At 32.2% G+C, this 16,544-nt stretch overlaps 1 protein-coding gene and 1 long non-coding RNA gene across 3 annotated transcripts; one reads left to right on the top strand and one right to left on the bottom strand.

The window, feature by feature from the left end:
* Positions 1 to 208: 208 nt before the first annotated feature.
* On the bottom strand, positions 209 to 15,503 carry LOC149553584 (uncharacterized). 2 transcript variants are annotated; one of them, XR_016353128.1, is made up of 7 exons: positions 15,224 to 15,503; positions 2,411 to 2,488; positions 1,153 to 1,221; positions 998 to 1,060; positions 827 to 913; positions 651 to 716; positions 209 to 564 (listed from the first exon to the last, which is right to left on the bottom strand). It is a non-coding gene; the product is annotated as an uncharacterized LOC149553584 (long non-coding RNA). The 2 variants fall into 2 exon arrangements; XR_016353127.1 differs by lacking the exon at positions 2,411 to 2,488.
* Positions 8,211 to 14,661, top strand: LOC149553585 (wax ester synthase/diacylglycerol acyltransferase 5-like). Its single transcript, XM_089788987.1, has 6 exons — positions 8,211 to 8,945; positions 10,278 to 10,847; positions 10,938 to 11,004; positions 12,481 to 12,560; positions 12,650 to 12,997; positions 14,356 to 14,661. The coding sequence occupies exons 1-6, from the start codon at positions 8,559 to 8,561 to the stop codon at positions 14,512 to 14,514; spliced, it is 1,611 nt and encodes a 536-aa protein (XP_089645113.1). The 5' UTR covers positions 8,211 to 8,558; the 3' UTR covers positions 14,515 to 14,661.
* Positions 15,504 to 16,544: the final 1,041 nt, after the last annotated feature.

Raw genomic sequence — 16,544 nt, 5'->3', positions numbered from 1 at the left:
TTCAAGTTTCACTTTTCTCATCCTTACAAAAACTCCAAATAAGTTACTCGTAATCAAAAGTACTCATAACTTGAACTATCTAAATACAAATTAATATCATAGCATTATTCACATGTCAAAAGATACTATCAAAGCTTATTATAATGATTCCTAACCTTATTTTGGATGCAAATTACATTAAAATGAAATATATGAAATACTTAAAATGTAAACAAGAAAAGTGAGATATATATTATGATAACCAATAATGTCATATATGAACAAACTGATGCATCAAAATTGTAAGTCTAATAATGTCATGCATCAAATATATGTCATACATCAAATATATAATGGCATAAATACATCAAATATATGTTGAATATGTCCACTACCATAAAATCCAAGATATATGTCCACTAATGCCTATACGTGTGTCCATTCCTTTATCTTCTTCTACCCATGAGGGGAAGGAAATAAATCCCTAAAAAAATTTAGTTGTTGTATAGAGGGAAATGATGGGGATGATGGGGTCTTCCTCATACACTCACTCATCCTCTTGTTTAGGCTCCTCTCTAATTGTAGCTGATACAAACAAAGTATATATGTATCAATAATTATTATACATTGAAATCAAATATATGTACACACAAAATTAATTATTTTCTTACCGTCATCAAATAATCACTCTGTACATCCACCTCAAAGGTTCATGGATGATTAGGAGTAACAAGGCCCTACAACAATTCAATGAATATAATCACTTGATCATACTTATAAATACCATTTGAAATTTCAATACTAACTATTATAAATAACAACTAAAACTATAAAAACTCTCTCATACCTCAGTCAATAGCTCTAAACTAGCCATCATGAAAGCAACTCCACAATCGATGGTCTGGTGAAGATGAGGAGTCTCTTATGTCAACATCTGCAAATCATATAATACAATTTACATATTTTTTATAAAATAGAATATAATCAAATAAATTAAATTAACATGAAACAAATATACCTCTACGAAGCTCGTATCATGCCTAGGCTTAGAGTCCCTTGTGAATGTCGATGTTCTCGAGAACTAATGCACATGGATACTTTTTTTTTGTCAATCCTTCATATGATTACTTAATAAATATATGTATTAATTTAAATGACTAAATCAATACATACCTGTTGACTCATTGAAGGGATGTTAAATGGGCCTGAGGAATCTGTATTGAGGCTATCAACACTCTTACCCTGAATTTTGGACAATGGTAAGACATGCTAAATTATTATTCATTCATTGTACATACAAAATATGATCAAATTAGTTTATTATAATTGTAATTTACTTGTGTGTCAATGGAAAATGTCTCACTCATAAATTCATCAATAATTAGCCCATCATTCATAGTGTTTCCAATGTGATTTCCAAACATGCATAAGGATCCACATGACATGCACATGTAACCGTAACACAAAGAAGGCTCCTTCTCAACTAATGGATTGACCCAATGAATGAGGGTTTGTGTCAAAGCATTGATAGTCCCTAGAGTATTGGTCTCTACATATTCCTTCACAACTAAATGAATAATGACATGCTCACCCTATGGCTTGACAATAGGTGCCCTAATTGTATTAGGGTCACAACTGACCTCTCAAATGACAACCCCCTAGCTCTACCTTGAGAATCTAACATGTCAAAATAATTAGGGGTCTCCCTGAGGAAAAATTCACAATACAATTTCCTTTAAGAAATATATTGAAACCTCATGATTATTGCAGGGAGAGGCATTAAAGACCATCCACCATCTATCCCAAAGGTTATTTTTAATATCAGCATGGATGCACCAGTGGATGGGGAACCTTTTAGTTGTAGTTTTAATAGTTTCTTTTTCTCCTAGCTTTTTAGACAATACACATATTTTACCTTTCGTTATGTCCTTTTAGTTACATCTTCATAGGATAATTTGTTTTCATAATATCTTCTTTGTTCTTCTCTCTTAAAATGTCAAATATCCAACTGACCACTAACAAAAGCTACCTGGCTGATAATGGACTCAAGGTAGGATGCCAATTGTGCTCTTAGAAGATTACTTTTCCTGCAAGATTTTAACCTACCAATGATTGCTTCTAATTTAGTTTTCCCTCTTTCAATTTCATTCATTATATTGCCTTGGGTGTCAGGAGGTCTTTCAATCAACAAAGGTTCTTTCTCTTCCTCACGAGGGTTTTTATTTTAATCTTGTGGAGGGTTTTCATTTTGATCTTGTGGAGAGTTTTCATTTTAATTTTGTGGAGGATTTTGTTGATCAAGTTGGGGATTTGGTGGTTGATTATTCAAATTTCTTGATAAGAAACCAATTACATTTAAAAATAAATAAACAAACTTGAAGCAGAACTAAAAAAATACAAAACAATGCAAAAACAAGGTTAGAAAACATACTTGATGAACCTAATCTTGATCTCTGGCAACGTGGAGGCATTTTGAAGAGGAGTGAGAAAAGATTTCACCTTCTACAAACTGTGTGTACGTTGTTGGGGGCAGAGAAGGAAACCAACCAAAGAAAACCAAAAAATGAATGAGTCACGAATTGTAGTCCATAAATAGGTTTTCCAATAGCGCGCACGTGTTATAGCCTGGGCTCCATAAGCCTAAGGCTTGCAGAGCTCAACCATAGTGCATACACACTATTGGACAATTTCAAAAATAAAGATGGGTGTCATCTTTTTCTCACAACTTGGTGCATTCGCCCATATACATACATACATGTGTGTGTGTGTGTGTGTATCTTTAGTTTTCTATCCCCTATTGCTAGTCTCCCTCTCTATTAAAAATAAAATATGAACCACTCTCTATCTAGATATGCCCCAATCTCTATCTATCTATCTATATATACGCGCGCTCGCGCACGCACACACACGCACACACACACACACACACACACTCCCCCTAATCTCTCTCCCTCTCTCCCTCTCTTTTATCCCTTCCCCAATCTCTCTCTCAATATCCCCCTCCGTCTACTATCCATTACCTCTCTTGCTATAATACCCCCTAATTAACCTCTCTCATCCATATATGTAAGTTCTCTTTCTATTAAAAACATAAAATGATCCCTATATCGTGGCCCTTGTTTTATTTTCCTTCTTTCTTTTTATTTCTTTTCTTTTCTACATAGGTTTTTGTGGATCTTTTTCTTATATTTATTGAGTCAAGCTTGGTTTACTCCTTTCTGTTACTATTCTTGCACTCTCTCTTCCTAATGATGGATCGCTGAGTGTGATCCAAAATGTTGATGCTAAAAACTCACAATCAAATCCAAAACTGACATACATTTACTAATGGATTGTGGAAATATGATAATGTTAAATAATATGATCCCTTGCCTCTCTCTCTCTCCACTTCCCAATATCTAATATATGTATATGTAACCTCTCCCTCTCCCTCTCTCTTTAATCCCTTCCCCAATCTCTTTCTCAATCTCTCCCTCCCTCCATTATCTATTACCTCTCTCTCTATATACCTTGTAAATCACCCTCTCTCTTCCCCTATCTCTAAGTTTTATTTCTATAAAAAAACATAATAGAATCTCTCTCTCCCTCTCTCTTATATATATATATAATACACACACAAACACAAACACACACACACACACACACATGTACATATATATACACATACATATATGTATATAAGTACATATGTACGTGTGTGTGTGCGTGCGCGCGCACATAATAGGAATATCATGAACAATAAATTTTATAGAAAGCAATTCAATATTGAATATACAATCATCATTAAAAAAAGGGATCATCCAATTCTTGAAGATATTAATTTATAATCTATTATATATAGTTGTTTTGAATATATTTATGTTATATTTGTTGAATAAATGATTCAAACCACTTTACCCTTAATCGAGACTTAAACACTAACAATAATTGTCCATATTTCAAATCACAATATTACTCTACCAACAATTAAGACTTGGCTCTAATACTAAACTAAGTTGAAACCTAAATTAATTATAATCCCACCTCTAATCTTAATAATTATTTATCTAATATATTGGATATTAAAATTCATGTTAACTTTGTGTGTGTGTGTGTGTGTGTGTGTGTGTGTGTGAGAGAGAGAGAGAGAGAGAGAGAGAGAGAGAGAGAGAGAAGGCACACAATGGTGAGATAAAGGAGGGGAGAGAATGATGTGTGTGTGTGTGTGTGTGTGTGTGTGTGTGTGTGTACATATGTACATATATGTACATATGTGTGTATACATATGTACATATATGTACATATGTGTACACACACACACACCATTCTCTCCCCTCCCTTTATCTCACCATTGTGTGCCTTCTCTCTCTCTCTCTCTCCCTCCCTCTCTCTCTCTCTCACACACACACACACACAAAGTTAACTAAACATACATATGTGTACATATGTACATATGTACACACACACACACACACACACACACATACATATCATTCTTTCCCCTCCCTTAATCTCACCATTGTGTGCCTTCTCTCTCTCTCTCTCTCTCTCTCTCTCTCTCTCTCTCTCTCAGTCACTCACTCACTCTCTCTCACACACACACACACACACAAAGTTAACTAAACATAAATTTTAATATCTAATATATTAGATAAATAAATATTAAGATTAGAGGTGGGATTATAATTGATTTAGGTTTCGACTTAATTTAGTATTAGAGCCAAGTCTTAATTTTGTTGGTAGAGTAATATTGTGATTTGAAATATGGACATTTATTTTTAGTGTTTAAGTCTCGATTAAGGGTAAAGTGGTTTGAATCATTTATTCAAAAAATATAACATAAATATATTCAAAACAACTATATATAATAGATTATAAATTAATATCTTCAAGAATTGGATGATCCCTTTTTTTAATGATGATTGTATATTCAATAGTAGATTGCTTTCTATAAAATTTATTGTTCATGGTATTCCTATTACTTTCAAAGAACTCATTAATACAAATAATAATAAAAAGTAAGAAATTGTTATTATTTTAGAAAAATAAATTTTTTCTATATAATTATTTTTACTTTTCTAACCAAGCATAATGATATTTCTATGAAATATATAAAGAGACTATAGAAAATCTTAATTATAATTTAGAAAAATAAGAGGTATTTAATTTCTTATTTTATTTTTCTATCATTCTTTTTAGATTAATAGCTTTTTAATTAATATTTATTAAACAAATAATAATAATTTAGTTATAATGATTATCTCTTGGAATAATTAAATCTTATAACTATATATTATTAAATCTAGCTATATACACTTTTGTGACTAATTGTATTCTTCTCTTAAAAAAGAAAATTAAAAAAAAAAAAATATTGAAAAAGCAAAATGCCAATTGGCATATCTAATATTGATTCTTATCCATTTTATATCTGAGAACATCATTTGACAATTTATTTTAAATTTGTATTTTCATTTTTTTTAATGTCATTTGGTATTCTCTATTTTAATTTGACTTTTCAATGTAATATTTTAAATATGTCATTTGTCAATTTTCCATTTCTATTTGTTCATAATTATGATTGTCAAATAAAAAATTACTTATTTTAATTTAGTTTCTAAAGTGTTTGTGAATGGAAAAATGACATTTACTATTTTAAATTGATTTTTAAAAATAAATTTTGTTTGTAACTCCCATCAAATCTTTTTTTTTTACACAAAGTATTCCTTTAGCATATTCTATAGTTTTGTTGCTCGACCGCCCCCCTCTTTATAACTCCTCCATAGGCAAGATGATAATACAAACACGATTCAATATTTTTGAGAAAACTACTAATTAGAATTAAAGAGACATAAGTGGTGCTCAACTATTTAATTTATCTAACCATAAATATTTCTAAATGCAAACAAAAGGACATCTTCACAATTTTAATTTCAAATTTGTATATAATGGTCATCCTTTGTTATTTGAAAAACATTCATGAAGGGGAAAAAATAGAATAAGTCATAGTAAAACAAATAGAAACCCACATCTTATCTTTTGCAATTCTAATGAAAATCATAGACTAACATTCTTCATATCTCCCCCATAGGTAGATATAAATACAAACACAATTCAATATTTTTTGAAGCAAACCTATTAATTATAATTGATGAAAAATTAATACTGCTCAAGTATTCAATTCTCTATACCACAATGAATTTTAAATATGAATATAGCTTTTACAAAATTTATCTCAAAATATGTGTCTAATGTTTATCTTGGTTACCTAGCAAAAATCTATGAAGTGAAGAAAAGAAGAAAAAGGCCAGCTAGGAAACTACCCATGTGTTGGCTAGCTTCACTATGTACACGGTGGATTTCACGTTTGGTGTAGTCCCTTCACCAAGAAATAAGAATGATGACTCATCAATGACAACAATTTCCCCTATATGCGTGGACAAAAACAATATAAGAAGATGGTTTCTACTAACTCCATATTGTTGCAGGTATAGGCTATAGAGGCTGGAAAATGAAACTATGTTGGCTGGTAGGAGCTGTCCAATCGTATCAAGGAGATCAAGCAAGAGATGGTGAACCTATTGCAATAATTTGAAGCCTTGGACGAGAGTTTCACTACTCTATCCAAGTTTTCTCTTAATGTCACTCATGGTGCTGCAGTCACACTCCAACTTTTATAACAAGAGGATGACGAGGACAACCTTCGTGCAGAGGACACTGCTTAGCTACATGGCTTCTTGGTGGACGAATAGGCCTGAGTCTTGCTGGCTAAGGAAGGGAAGGAGAAGGCCAACGTTTAGGTTTGGTGTCTTTTTATTTTCTGCCAATTAGTCTTTGTTGTTGGTTTTGTCCAACTTATACTTTTATTATCAGGTCATTAGGCCTCAAAGACTGTATATTTTTATGGTTTAAACCCTATAGTAGATATATTGGTAGATGCGTAGCTAGACTAGTTTTTATATTTTGGAATAAATTTATGCAGGTTAATAGATACTTTATTAGTTATGTTCAAGTGATGCTTTCCACTAGTGGTTTTGGTCATTTTACTAATGGTTATGTGAATATGTATGCTCATATCTAGGTTGGGTTACTTGGTTGGAATACTATGTTTTTTGATGTTATAGCCGGGGTGGGATGCTGGTAGTGTTTTGTTTTAAATGTGTAGTTAATGGTTTAACCACTGTTATGTACTAAGGGTTAGCCTCCTTGCTTTGGCTGCTATTAATATCAAAAACATCTATAAAGTGACAAAACATAACAAGTCATACTCAAGATAAATAAAATCCCCAAATTTGGCCCTTTGTAATCTTAATGAACATTATAGACTAGCTTGATCTCTCCCCCAAAAAGAGATAGATTTATACAAATGCAATTCAACACTTTTGAAACAAAACTATTGACTATAATGATGAAACATTAATAGAGCTGAACAACTTAATTCCCTACACCATAAAAAGAATTCAAATACAAACATGAAGACCTTCAAAAATAATAAATCAAAAGTTGTCTACGATATTTATTCTCAACTATGTAGCAAACATCACTAACAATAATTAATGAAAAATCAATTATGGTAATATTAAATGATATAAACCATAAAGCATTTTAAATGTAAACATAAGGATGTCTTCCAAAATTTAATTTATGATAGGTAGAAATACAAATACTATTCAATACTTTGGAAACAAAACTATTGATTGCAATTGACAAAGAATTAATAGTATTCAACTATCTATTTCTCTAGACTATAAAGAATTTTAAATTTTAAAATATTCAATGTTCATCCTAGTTGCTTACCAAACATCCACAAAGATACAAAATCTAAAAGTCATAACATTTTTAAAATAATAGTAATAATAAAAAAAATAGTAATAAATAGAATCCTCACATAATAATAAAATAATATTCAATGTTTATGCTAGTTGCTTACCAAACATCCTTAAAGGTACAAAATCTAAAAGTCATAACATGATTAAAATAAATAATAATAATAAATAAATAAATAAAACATAATAATAAATATAATCCTCACATATTACAAAAAGCTAAAAGTCTCAATCACACTAAATAGAATAGAGCCCCCATCGAGTCTTTATATCTCCCTCATAGAGTACAAATGCAGTTGAGTACTCTGAATCAGTACTATGGGTTTCCTAGCCAAAGAGGTTTCCAAAAGAGTAAAATATGGTACTCAATTAATTAATTCTCTAAAATTGGAAACTTGTACCTTTGTTTATTTTCAATTTGGTAGCAATAGTCATAGCCTCACCGTACAAAATCACACAAAGACATTAAATAGACACTGCCACTTTTTACTAGCCTCGTGTACGTGAAAAGATGAAATCTTTAATGATCGAACGAATTCCGATTGGAAATTCTACCCATGTATATCCCGATTTATACCCAATAGACTCTGGCCAACTTCAGTTTAAATTTATGTAGCTCCGGTCGACGTGTTAAAGGATAATATAGAAAGTAGAGATCCTATCATCCGTAATCTGTAGGTGTATTAAATTTCACATGCCGGCTGGACAAAATCAACAAATATAATTTAAACCAATTCCAGAAATTAAACAAATCAATCACTCCCTTCAAAACTGCAAATGTGGCCTTTGTTTGGTAACCATCAATTCAATCCGATTGCAGAAGCATTTGTTTTTGAGTGTACGGCTACACCAAGCAAGTGTAGGTATCCTCGTATTGGTAATAATATAAGGAACAGAAATGAACAAACCAGAGCAGAACCTCAACCAATGGAGCAACAAAATACACTGGGGTTGAACTTGAATCAGATTAAGTTGAAAAGGGATGACTTTTATGCAGAAGAAGAAGAGGAACCCTTGTCTCCTTATGGGGCCATATTTTGCAATCCTTGGTTGGATGCTTACATCTTAGTTATAATAGGGGTGAAGAAACCAGTTCATGTGCCTTCCATGAAAACTGCTCTGCAATCAGTTCTCAGTAAACATAAGCGGTTCACCAGAACAGTGGTCAGTACATAATCTTTAACGACACTTGTGTGAGTTATGGGATTTTAGTGAGTTTAATGTTTCTCTAATCATTGCAAATAGTTTAGCTTTTAGAAATAGCTTTGTAACTACTCCTAGCATTGAGGGATTCATTACTAAGACGAGAAAAGATAGTTGGGTATCATTTTTTCACAGTTGTAGCAGTATTCAAAAGATCGTTGGTATCATTTTATCACATTATAGTAGTATTCAAAAGATGGTATCAGTTTTTCATATTGAAGTAGTATCCAAAAATGGGATCAGTTTTCACATTAAAGTAGTATTCAAAAAAAATTAGACGGGAAATGTCGATTTAAGCATACACGAATGATTCAAGAGGCAGTCTTCTGAAGAAAAAATGTGGCTGAGTTTAAATTGTGTGTAAGAAGTGCAACGGTCGCCAGAAGTTACTCTTCCCTCTGCATCTTCGTTTATCTGTTGTCTCTTGATATTTGGAGACAAAAAAATACATTTGTATGGAAATGTGAAGTCTCTGTATCTTTTGTAACAGTTTTAAGATATTCTCATGTTTTCCTGTGGGTGTAATCATATATTGATGAATCACATTATTTGATTTGTCCATGTAAACGTCTGCGTGTTCTGTGTTTCACAATTGCCTAATTGCTGTTGTGTTCTATTAATGTTTCCAATTGCTGAACATGAACTGCTCATTCATTTCAAGAAGCAAAACTAGAACGTTTATCTTGGGGTAGTTGTAGGGTTGTTTGTCTGAACTGTTTTGGGCTTATGATATGTTAGGGGATGGAGAGAGAATTTGAAACTGTAATGTTTTAAATTGCTCAAATGATCAAATCAACTCCTCATTCATTTCAAGAAGCAAAATTAGAACATTGTTTTACGGGGTTTTGTAGGGTTGTTTGAACTGTTCTGGGCTTATGCTATGTTTGTGGATGCAGAGAGAATCTTAACTGAAATTGCTCAACGTTAGCTACTCGGTCATTTCAAGAAGCAAAACTAGGACATTTATTTTGGGGATTTTTAGGTGTTTTTTTTTCACTGTTTTGGGCTTACGATATGTTTGTGGATGCAGAGAGAGTTTGAAACATATGTTTAGAATAGCTTAATATTAATTACTCGGCCATTCAAGAAGAAGAAATAGAACATTATTTTGGGGTTTTTGTAGGGTTGTCTGTTTGAGCTGTTTGGTGCAGAGAGAATCTGAAACTTATTTTAAATTGCCCAACCTTACTACTCAGTAATTTTAAGAAGCAGAACGAGGACATTTATTTTGGGGTTTTTGTAGGGTTGCTTGGTTTGAACTGTTTTGTGCTTATGAGATATTTGTGGTTGCAGATGGAAGATAAAAGGGGGAATCGAAAATGGGCGAGGAAGGAATTTGATATAGAAAAGCACATTGCTGTAGTAGAGTTGAATGAAGAGTATAGAGAGAGTGCTGATTTTGTGGAGAAGTTTACAGCCTCCCTGGCCACCGCTTCACCGCTTGATCCCTCCAACCCTCTATGGCAAGTCTATGTATTGAATTACAGATCAGCAGAGTCAGAAGCCAGTGTAGTTTTCAGAATCCATCACTGTATAGGAGATTGCGTGTCTCTTATGTCCCTCTTGCTAGATTGCACCAGACAAAGCTCATGCCCGGAGTCCATGCCCACCATACGATCTCTGGGGAAAGGAAACAACAGTCCTCCATGGACCTTGACTGCCATTCTGCAAAAAATGTGGACTCTGATATATGTTTTGTGGTGTACTGCGTTGACTTTGCTTCATGTTGTTGCGACTCAACTGTGGTTTAAAGATGGCGGAATAGTTAGAGGACGCCCGAAAGTAGTTTCTCATCCCAGGTGTCTTGCACATGTTACAGTGGATCTTGAGGACATCGCCGTGGTCAAGAAGGCTATTAATGGGGTACAAACAAACACATGCATTTAATTAGCCTTTTTAGGTAATGCCATGCATTAAAATGTGGTTTAATGTTTTATTGAATTGAGTATGCAGACAGTGAATGATGTTGTTACTGGAATGCTTTCAGCTGGACTTGTGAGATATTTCAACCGCCTCGGTTGTAAGTTTTCTACTCTTACTCCTTCAATGCCTGTCAGGAATATAGTTATTTTAGTTGCATTTGGATTCTATTTTTTATGTTTTAGATTACATTTTGTGATTTATCATGAAGATGTCAAAGATTGCAGGCAAAGCTAGATTGGAGTAAAAGTATGGTAAAATTGAAAGAATATAGTTTTTCTTTTCTGACATCATGTTTAGTAGGGTTACACAAATCTAATAATGAATTAGAAATATCAGATTCTATTGTACATCAATTGCGTAGTTGTAGACCTAATAAAATGCTAAATATTGAATTGCTGAACTAAGGGCAGGGTTCTGTGGAGGGGGGCTTCCTTAAAATTCTTTTTCATAAGACCCCTTCTTCCTTGAAAATAAAAACTTAAGCCCTTCCATGAGATCCAGTCTAAACTCCCCATTTCTCTCAATTAAAAGACAATGAAAGATACCATTTTCATGGTGTCAACAGAGCTATATAGGACTTAAATATTATATTTAAGATGCTATGCCATACGCAGGGGTACTTAGAATAACTTACGAAAATTCAACTACATTAACCTGTTGAAAAATGAAATTGTTTGTTTCAATGTGTCTGCTGGAAGCTTAAATAGCAAACAATGGAACAAACATCATGCCAGCTGTTTAAGCTGCATTGGTAATAGCCACTATTGTTATTGTGTGGATGTGGCTATCCTCCATCCAAACTGTACAGTTGACTAATTTTCAAAAAATTGAAAACATCATAGATTTCTATGAAAATTTTAGCATTTGATCTTCATGATTTGCATAGTTTGTAGTCGAAAACAACAAAAAATTTGGAAAACAATGACACTAACTTTTTGTAAATCTGGAAAAAAAAAATTTGACTTTGTTTTATCTTTAGTGCATTTTGGATGGAGATTAGCGTGGCCCATTGTGATTAGAGATTTTGGGTACCTAGTGAATAAAAAGTGTAGGATTGACTTTTGGATATTTAAAAGAGCGTGTTGTTGAAGTGTTAAATAACAAATCATGGGTAGGTATAATATCACATCAAGTGATTTTGTAAGTTTGACTTTTGGATACTTAAAAGAGTGTTGTGTGAAGGGTTAAATAACAAATCATAGATAGATAGGATATCACATCAAGTAATTTTCAATAGGATGAGATAAAAATAATAATAATAATCAGATTGGAACAAGTATAAATTTTTATAAAACTTTATGTTATAAATATATAAAATTTTCAGGGTCCTCAATATTAGTCTAAATTTTTCTGAATTAGATTATGTGAATATCCAACACCAATATGAATATGAGTAAGAAAAATAAATAAAATTATAAGTTATGGCAATGAAACAAAAAGATGCTTGAGAAAAAATCCTCCCATTTCTAATCTAGAAGTATTTAAACTAACATTACTTTTAACCAACTAACGTTATTATTTCGATTTTCTTACCCTGAAAGTTTGACAATTTTGTACTTTTGGGAAATTGCAGCCAAAGATGGAGCACATTCAATGACACCACGGATTCGAGCACTTGTTCCAGTGAATATCAGATCATCACTAGGACTCCATGTAAGACTATGAAACAACTCTATGCTTATAATATATAAAACTTCTTGAACCATATCTGCCTGCCAAGTTAACATTAATTTGTTTCTCAGAAGATGGAAGAGATGATGAAGAATGGGAAGAAAGCGAGGTGGGGGAATGCATTTGGCATGTGGATTCTACCCATTGAGGGAAAACAGCAACAACAGTATCTTGAATATTGCAGGTTGGCCAAGGATCGGTCCGCTGTGAAGAAGGCATCTTTTGAAGCGCCATTTACCCACTACATTGTAGACTTGTTGCTTCGCCTCTTTGGATGGCGGGCACCTGCTGCTGTCACATTGAGAGCGTTGTATAATACTACGCTTGTGTTTTCAAATGTATTAGGCCCACTCGAACAAGTTCAGTTTCTTGACAATCCAGTTTCTCACATAGTTACTACAGTTTCGGGTCTGCCTCAGGTGGGTTTTTAATGCTTTAACTGCAATGTAGTTAATTTTTTACAATCTTCTGTTTGTTTTTGGAGTTAATTATATAAGTATTTTGAGCATCTATACAATTCATCATTTGATTGATAAAGATTAGAATATAGAGTTAAGGAAGTGGAAAAAAATTATATCATACTATGATGAATTATGGAATGTGATCTATAATATCGATGTTCAAAAAAATTGTACAATCATATTAAGAGCTAAGTAGCATTATTGTAGTTGTAATTTACACCTAATTTTATTCTAAAGTGGTTGGTTTGTAATAATAAAGTAAAAGCATTCTGTATTTGCTAGGTTTTTATATTCATACTATCAGGATTTAACTGTGTAATTTCTTGTCAAACTCATTGATTCATGTTTCATGAATTATAATTTACGAGAGCTCATCTCTCACAAAAATGAATGGTCCACTTAACACTCATTGCATCTGGGTGATTCTTACAAAGGTGAATAAGGGTCTTTGAGTTGGAGTCCTCCTAGGAATACCTAATACTTCACCTATGTAAGCATCACTGATATTTCACCTTCATAAGCATTATTTAGATGCATTGAGTGCTAAGCTGACCTTTCATTCTCATCTGAGATAGATTCTTGTGAAATACTACTCATGAAACATGGGTCAATATCTTTGACACAAATATTAGACAATTAAATACTAATACCAATATCATGGTTGATGTGGAGTAGTTAGGGTAAAAAATAAAATAATTATTTTATTTTAATTAAAAAAATCAATTTTGACTATTGAAACATTTAATGTTTAAGAATAGTTTAATAAGGGATTCATTATTAAGTTGTGTATAGACTAGTCAAATTCCACTAGTTACTGTGGATAATTTTATATCAGCATTTCAAATCACCAGACAATCTTCTGATCCAAATTGAATAATAAATCGTTCATCAATATTTTATGAATACATTGTTCATATGAAGTCATTTTGCATAAGAAAATGGATCCACTAAACACTCATTGTATCAAACAAATGTACACAAAAATTTAGCATTGAGATTTTTAATGAGACCATCCATCCGAACACCACTTCAACTTTAAAGTGTTTGACCATAGAATTTCACATAAACTAAGCCCGCTTTACTTGGAGGCAAACACAATATGTCAGAAGAGTTGAGCCTTATGAGTCATTTCATTTAGTCTCATTACATATAAAATATTGATGAGTGAGTTTGACTCAAAAGCATATTGATAGCAATAACACAATTTGATTTGATGCACAGAGACGTCTCCTACTTCACAATTTTTAGAACTTTTTATTTTAAAAAAAAAAACTATGAAAACTTCGTGATCATTAATGTGTATTATGTTGTGGCAGGGGTTAGTTGTGCATTTCCAGAGCTATGCAGGAAAAGCAAAGTTCATAGCGATGGCTGCTGATTGCGTTTTTCCAGAGCCTGATAAGCTGTGCATGGACTGTGCTTTTGCTCTTTCTCAAATGAAAAAGGAGGCTCTGCTTCTCAATGATAGCAACTGATGCACCATTATCAAAATACCCACTTGCAATCTGTTGTCAGTGACAGACTGCAGGCGTATTATGCATTTTAATTTGTTTGCTAGAGGCTCAATGTAATTTGAAACACATTTGTTAAATTAATAAAATTCGACCGATGTATTTGTGGAATGTGCCCCCAAGTGATAAGAATTGTTTATACTTATGATTATCTGTATAGGTTAAATGCTACTATCGGAACTGGTCAGCTTATTTGTACTGGCCTGCAACAAATATTTGCAGTTGCAGAGGGCCATTTTCCTAATCTACTATTTAGGAAAGGAACTAAAAGTCTATAGCGGGAGTTCTCACTGTGACACGTTAATGTGAAACAGAATAGTACAATATTGCAGTATCAAGTTAAAGCGGCATAATCAATCTCAGTATTAAATCTGTCAGGTTTTCACATGTCAGCATTAATGACTATAAATCTTTAGTATCTTTATGCAGGGGATTGCTGATGCCGTTTCCTATTTTGACGAGAACTAACCCTAAATTTGACGGACGGCTCTGCCACTCATGCAGTTTATTTTTTGGGGTTATCTATCTATACAAGAAGTTTCTAGACGTATATGTATCGTGTCCTACAATGAAGTGAACGGCCTGATTTTAAAAATCAACGATTGAAAATGAACTATAGAAGGATTCAAAGACGATTGAAATGAAGTTAAAAATCACGGATTTCTACATTTACCTGGTAGGGTTTCGTAATATCTTCTCAGTTTTACCCGGCATTCTCACTGTTGCGGTCTCTGATCAAGGCTTAAAATTGTTCGTCTTAATCACTGCGCTCAAACGCAAACAATCTGCAACTCCACCCGTTCATTTTAATTGCACAGAATCTTTAATTTTTTCATATATTTGTGCCGCACACGAGGCGAGGTAAGAATTTTGCATTTCTCGATGATTCGGATGGACCTATTTCTCATTAGATTGGGGGAGGGTTCTATGGTGGAAAAATTGCTATGCAGCATATAAAATGGTCTCAATAACAATTTTGTTAAATGGAGGACGTTTTATTAGTTCCTAGATAAAGCAAGATATTTAAATTTGAATAAATGGGAAAATTATTTTTCCCTATTGTTAGAGTGAAAAAAATTATCTATATTTATTAGGTAGGAAGATGTCAATGTAATGCAACTTTTTAATTTGTTTGTTCAATTAGAACAGTTTATTATTTAACTAATTTTTGCATCTATAAAGTTTTAATATTTATTGTATTTGAAATAATTTAACTTAATATATTAATTGACAATTTGATTGGTTGTTTGGTGTGGAGTGCAATTTCATTTGTTTGAACAGCTTGTTCTTTAAGTACTTTTTGCAACTATAAGGTTTTAATATATATTGTGTTGGAAAAAATTCACAGAAATATATTTATTGACAATTTGATTGGTTATTTTGTGCTATAGTAGGCTTTTTATTTTTTTTATACAAATGAAATAAATTATTTGAAAGACAATACATTTTACTCTTGCAAAAGAGACTAAAGATAAAATAAAATAAAAAATGTGCCAACTTTGTACATATTCTTTAATAAAACATTGATTATTATATTTTAGATTTTTTAATTTAAAATATAAAATATTCTATAAATTTATGAGTTTCTATAACCTTATGAAAGAACAAGGCCTTTCTCTAACATTCTAAAGTTCTCCACATTCTCCATCATTCAATATTTCAAATGAATAGTTTTTCTTGTGTTCTCAGCTTCCATGCAACACGAGTCGTCTTTATTTTTATTATATTTCTTTTTCTTATGTAAAAATTGAGGTGGTTAAAATCTATTGTAAAATTTAAATTTAAATATATAATTTTTGTAATAATATTTATTTATTGTTAGATAAAAGGTCATAAGGCCCAAAGTTAAAAATAAATTTGATTTCCATTTTTACCAGGTATTTAAGATTAGGGATGGATAATTATCTTTGGTTACAGCCAACTTTTTTAACATCCATATTTGTAGTTTTGCCTTTTTGATGTCCTTTTAAAGTACCTATCAAAATAAAATAAGC

This window comes from Cupressus sempervirens, chromosome 6 (assembly GCF_028749045.1).
Source record: "Cupressus sempervirens isolate cs-2001-9-10 chromosome 6, ASM2874904v1, whole genome shotgun sequence".
In the NCBI taxonomy this organism is placed as follows: domain Eukaryota; kingdom Viridiplantae; phylum Streptophyta; class Pinopsida; order Cupressales; family Cupressaceae; genus Cupressus; species Cupressus sempervirens.
Note: the sequence above shows the minus strand (reverse complement) of the source record. Positions and strands in the feature narration are given on the sequence as shown.